General features: G+C 43.5%; 1 protein-coding gene across 1 annotated transcript in view; it reads right to left on the reverse strand.

The window, feature by feature from the left end:
• The window catches only part of AP3M1 (adaptor-related protein complex 3, mu 1 subunit), a 25,620-nt gene that overhangs the window by 6,119 nt on the left and 13,883 nt on the right, over positions 1-5,618 (reverse strand). Inside the window, 5 exon segments of the mRNA XM_009322484.1 lie at position 1; positions 3-33; positions 2,051-2,188; positions 4,533-4,704; positions 5,423-5,612. The exon segment at position 1 is cut by the window's left edge and continues 42 nt beyond it. Of these exon segments, the coding sequence (XP_009320759.1) occupies position 1; positions 3-33; positions 2,051-2,188; positions 4,533-4,704; positions 5,423-5,612 (532 nt within the window).

Genomic DNA, 5,618 nt, shown 5'->3' on the forward strand with positions numbered 1-5,618 from the left:
TAACACCTTGGATTTCTGCAAAGACTGTGGAACCTGCGGTGGAAAAAAAAAAAAAAAGACACTTGACTTAACATTATTATCAAGGGCCTAACAAACATGGCGAAGTGCAGCTAGAGGGCACAGATGACATTTGCACAACACTCAAGAACACGCCAAGCAGAGATAGGAAAGGTCATTCCAGTTACCTGTGGCCTGGGCAGCTTGCTAAAATACATGAGCCAGAGCAAACAGCTTGTCCCAATCAGCTAATTATACTTGTGCCAGCTGTTACACAGGACTTGTACTGGATGTGCTTGAACTGGTTGCCAGCAATGAGCAAATAAGAATTTCAGAATATGCAAGCTCTGAATCTTCCTTTCTTTCATCCCTGTCCCCAGAAAATTAGCAAGTTGTGTAGTGGTGCAGGGAAGTCGAAGCACATCGAAACAGTCAACATCAAAACACAGTACGTTTGTGCTATAAGGCTCCAGATAACCTTGGTTTTCACAAGCATGGCTTGTTTAACAGCGGGATTACATATTCATCTTGATGTCAAATAAATCTATAGCAAAAAAAACCCCAACAACCCCAAAGCAAGAATGCCAAGCATCTTACCCAGGAAAGGCTCATTTCCTTAAATGCCCTATAAGGACAGAAAGGCACGAGCAGGACTCTGGACTAATTAGCCCTACAAGCAAAGGTTATTTTAGAAGTTATTTGGAAGATATAATAGAAACTACTGCTGATCTAGTCACGGGGAAGGAGAAACCGTGGGCTAATACTTTGCCTGAAAAGAGGGGATCCTGTTTCGGATGAAAGCAGTTACCTTGATTTCATAGGGATGTGGTTAACATCCCTATTCTAGGGGCGCAATCTTACCTACTTCTTAGTCCTAGTGAAGGTTAGGAAGGAAGATTCTTGCATTGCTAGTCCCCAAGGGATCAGAGCAGAAAAGAGTAGCTATGACTACTGCAGTGGATCCTCAGTAGGAAATTTAAACACTCAGTGGACACTGATGGGACTTGAAATACATACAGAAATACAAACACGGTCTTGATTATAACTCCTCAGACTAAGCACTCATACTACTCTGGGGAATCCTGTTGAGCTAGGAGAGTAACACAGCCGTCAGGGTGTTCTGACCGTGACTGCCACCTTCTTTTAGTTTCAAGATGGCAAGAGTAAGAGCTGCACAATAGCTATTCATGACTATTCAGTTCAACGGTGGCCAAAGCGTTTGTCGAATTGGTGTATGGAACCAAACCAACATTGACTACTGCTACAACAGCAGCACTGAATGAAGAAACCAGAGATTTGCTCCCTGCCCCATACCACCACAAAATGCTGTCATGCAGTCTTCAGCTTTAGTAACTGGTGGCCCCAATAACGAGCAAAAGAGCAGGCTCCTGTCCACAGCATAGCAGTTCTCTTTTTGGATCAGTTTTTTTCTACTTCTTGGCACTGGCAACATTTACACAAAAGTTATCAGATTCCTCCTCAGAGTTAGATCTCAGATTAAAGATTTTTGTATTTGAAGATGGTATGTTTCATTTACAGAAAAGGAAGGAGTATTATTACGCTTCGTAGTATCTGGCTCCAGTTTTATATATAAGGAGAACAATACTGTCCAGCTATTTTGCACCAAGTTTTGTCTTGCTATCAGAAGAAAGCTAATGAAAGCTTTTGCCTTGCTCATTTGAGGGCCTGCGAGGACAACAGTAAACTGTTGGCGGGAACAATGGAAGATAATTTTCTCATCGCATTTAAAACTTCAACTATTTTTTTCCATTTATATCTCTTAAGACATAATCAATATACAAAGAGAAAACATCTAAGTACAGAATATTTCTTGTGGATGTTCTTGAAGCAGCCTGGAGCATATTGCTATTTTAAGATGAACTGAAGAAATACATTTGGGCACGTCATTTTAAATTCTGTATTTCTATTTAAGATATAGATTCATGTATATAAAACACACGCAAAAAAGGGGTTGGACTGTATTCTCTCTAAACATCAGCAGCTAAATGTAAACACATTCAACAAACAAAAAAGAGTTGGCAAGGCATCTTACCTGATTTGTCTATAATCGCATCAATTTCTTCAACGACATCAAAATAGGCTTCGTTGTTTGTGTATTTTACCCCTGCTCTGCGCCAAGGAATGTTTGACAACTGTCCGGTGGGAAGTGTGTCACCCACATTACTACTGCCTTAAAAATGAAAAGGAACTCAAAATCGGTAATTAATTACAAGAGGAAGGTTTCAACTGCCAAAATTAAGAATCAAAGCAAGCTTTGCCCCCAAGAACTGCAGACTAGAAACCGGACCGCTAAAATGTCATTCATTAGGTGATGTGAATGCACTTTAAGGACATGTCCAGACAACGGTTTTCAGACTACACTTTGCACAGCAAAAGGCAGGGCTCCCGTCAGCAGGAGGTTTGACTGGGAGTAGATGTGGGGCTAGATCCTGTGAAGGATTTAATCACTACAATTCAAGACATGACAGCTCCTTGCGAGGGCCTTAAGCACGTTTCCCCCTTCTCCTAACAGTTTTAGCTGGCTGACTTCAGGGCTGATTTACTGATAAGAGTTGTTATGAAGAAAGGCCTGGAAGAAGCCTTAGGGAGAGGTCCCACCCCCTTTGCTTGGGAGCTGCTGTTAGGCTGAGGCTCTCACCCTTGGTACTCATCTGAGCTACCTTGCAGCAACACGACAGCCACGTCCGCACCTGGCCACGTGCCAAATCGATCCAGACCCTGGCCCATAGACTTGACTTTCTGGCTTGACCTGTCTCCTCACGATGGACTTCCCTAGCAATCACTGGGCTGTAGACCCTGGTATCATCTGATCCTGATCCCGACCCTGACCTGTTGGTTCAACTTCTGGGCTCCTTAACAGTGATGCCACTGCCCCTGCCTGCCTTGCTGTCACCCTCGGCTCCTGGTTCTTAATACCACCCCGTGTGAGATAGAGAGTTTCCTGAGCTACCTGGTTATAAAGGCAACTCATGATTCTTTAAAAAGGAAAAAAGAAAAAATTCTTATCACTTCTGGGGCTTAGGTGACTGATCTTGAAATACCAGTATAGTGTAAACAACTCCCTCTGCTAGAAGTAGGTCTCAGGACAGGGCCACAGCTCACGCCTGCTTGTGCCCTTTAGCACAATGAATGCGGTAGTGTGTCCTGCCGCGTGAGACAGCTTCACTGAGGGGCTGGCAGTCAGCAGTTATCATTTCTACCCAACCTGCTGGGTAGGCCCTCTCCTAGCAGCCAGAAAACAGAAGTTTTTATTCTTTTGAGCTAGTAAAATAACTCTCACAGAAAAACCCCTCCCTAAAGTCCACCTCGGTGCTATAACACATAGGGGAGGAGTTGCAACCACTTCCTCACTCCCACCGCATCTCAGAAGGGGAGCAGTTGCCGTGTCCGTGCCTGGTGTCCCTCAGCAGCCTTGCAGGGTGCAGCAGCGCTACACAGGCTGGGCTGGCAGGCCAGGTGGGCGGCAAGAGCTCCCAGGCTGCCGTTTCCCGCCTGCTCAACGCTGAGCTGTTGACAGTGAGAAGATGCAGGCCGCCCTGGGCAGGCGCTTTAGGCTCCTAGGGAATTCTAATAAATACAACAAGAGGATTTAATGCTGCAACCCTTGGCTTCAGGAGTCGTCATTCCCCTTACAGTGCTGCATCTAGTCCATTAACGTCATAGATATTTTTTGTAAGCGTAACTACTACCATCCAAAACCACGTTTAAAAAAAAAACCAACCAAAAACCAGAAATTAAAACTGATGAGATTTAGACTCAAAGATTAAATCACATGTGCTACCTCAAAGACCAGCTCCTCCGAGCACTACCTCCGTGTCGCCCTGCAGCCCACCTACTACCCTTCTCTAGCACAATGTACAGGCAAACATCTCACATATCTCTGACCCCATGTGACACTTCATGGCGCACCTCCCTTGCACCCGCTTGCCAGACAAGCAGATTCCACCAGCTCAGCTAACAGACATTTGGCTCTGTCAGTGCAAGACATACCCATTTACAACAGCCTGAAACCAGCTCCGAACTTGATGGATGCTGATGGTGGTGGGGGCGGGGAGGAGGCTGAGGACAGGCTATTTGCTTCCCTTCATGCTATCTGTTCCCAGCCAGCAAAGATTTATTAGATATCTGTTATATACCTTTCTATAATGATTTCTTATAAAATGCATAACCTTCTCCAATGCCCCTCAGTTATTCAAGGCTTGGGGTAGCTCTGCACCAATCCCAGAGCACCCGACTCCAGTACGTGCTGTCTGTGCTGGGAACTGCTATTCCTGAGGGACTTCAGCAGCTGTGGCTGGACCAGCCAGCACCACTGGGGATATCAAAGGGGCCAGGCATAAACTGCAAATAAAGGAGGAAGTTGCTTTTATTCAACTCTTAATTGTGACAAGTGGCAGGACGGTGGCCTCACCTTACGGATTCACACCAATATGACACTATTTTTTAGCTATGAAGCATGATGGGGCTTTGTTTTTAAGCAGCCAGTCACCGCTGAAAATTATTTATTTTCATACCTGTGATGGAGTTGACAACGGAGCGCAAAATTGTGGGAGGCTTAATCAGCTCCTTCAATATGTTAGATTCTGTTGCCAGTGGAAAGCCATTGTCTAACATTTCTTCTAGAAGTTCATACACAATAACTACATTGTCCTTAATTGCAGTCTCAGAACATTCGCCGAAGTAATCCTAAACAAATCAGAGATTACAAAGGAGAGGATTTTTATTCCTGTTAAAATGCTTTGCAAAAGTTTGGGTTTTTTGCTTACAGAAACCCTCCAATATATCAGGGAATTTTAGTGCCTAAAGTGACTAGCTACTTCTACAGTCTGATTGCATCATATGTTAAGGTTACGTTTATCATCTAATTAGAAATAAAGACAGCGTGAACAGTGAAATTAATGTAATCTGGTTTACTCGTATGTATGTCCCAAAGGTTCTCCTGCTTGTGAACATTAACACATCTTCAGTTAGAAGACTTTTGTAAAATAAGGAACCTATCTTTTGGCAATGTCTAATCTTCACAGAGGTTCCTTTATTTACAGTATCTGTGAAATAGGTTGAAAACTGACTCACACTTCGCATCTCTTTCCTCCCTACAGAGTGCTTCATGACCGCATGCTCCTTCTTGTCCATCTAACATGGACAGTACAACAGCTTACAGAAAAAAGACAGCATTTACAAAGTGGGATTTGGGTTTTAGTGCATATGCACTGCTCTCTATGAATCAAATGAATACACAAAATACACTGTCTTTTCCTTTGTACTCTATAAACCAGTGCTTGACTTAAAAATCGCAAAGGGAAAAGTTACTGACAGGAGGGTTTACTACCCTTCTTTAAGGGAAGTTTATACAAAAATTCCCTTGGAATTATTTCAATTTTAAAATTATTTAATGGCGACAGACCTGGAAAGTATCTGCTACTCGGTGTAGAAATTCAATTACAAAGAGTGGTGGCACTTCTGTCTGTATGACAGACACAAAGAAGATTTTATCCCGATAGATGCTGATGAGGTAGTGATGTGGCGTTGAGATGACAGGAGGCACATTCTCAACATCGATTGCTTTCTCCTGAGCTTCAAAGAAATAATCACACACAGAT

Source organism: Pygoscelis adeliae, unplaced genomic scaffold (assembly GCF_000699105.1).
Source record: "Pygoscelis adeliae isolate BGI_AS28 unplaced genomic scaffold, ASM69910v1 Scaffold244, whole genome shotgun sequence".
NCBI classification, from domain to species: Eukaryota; Metazoa; Chordata; class Aves; order Sphenisciformes; family Spheniscidae; genus Pygoscelis; species Pygoscelis adeliae.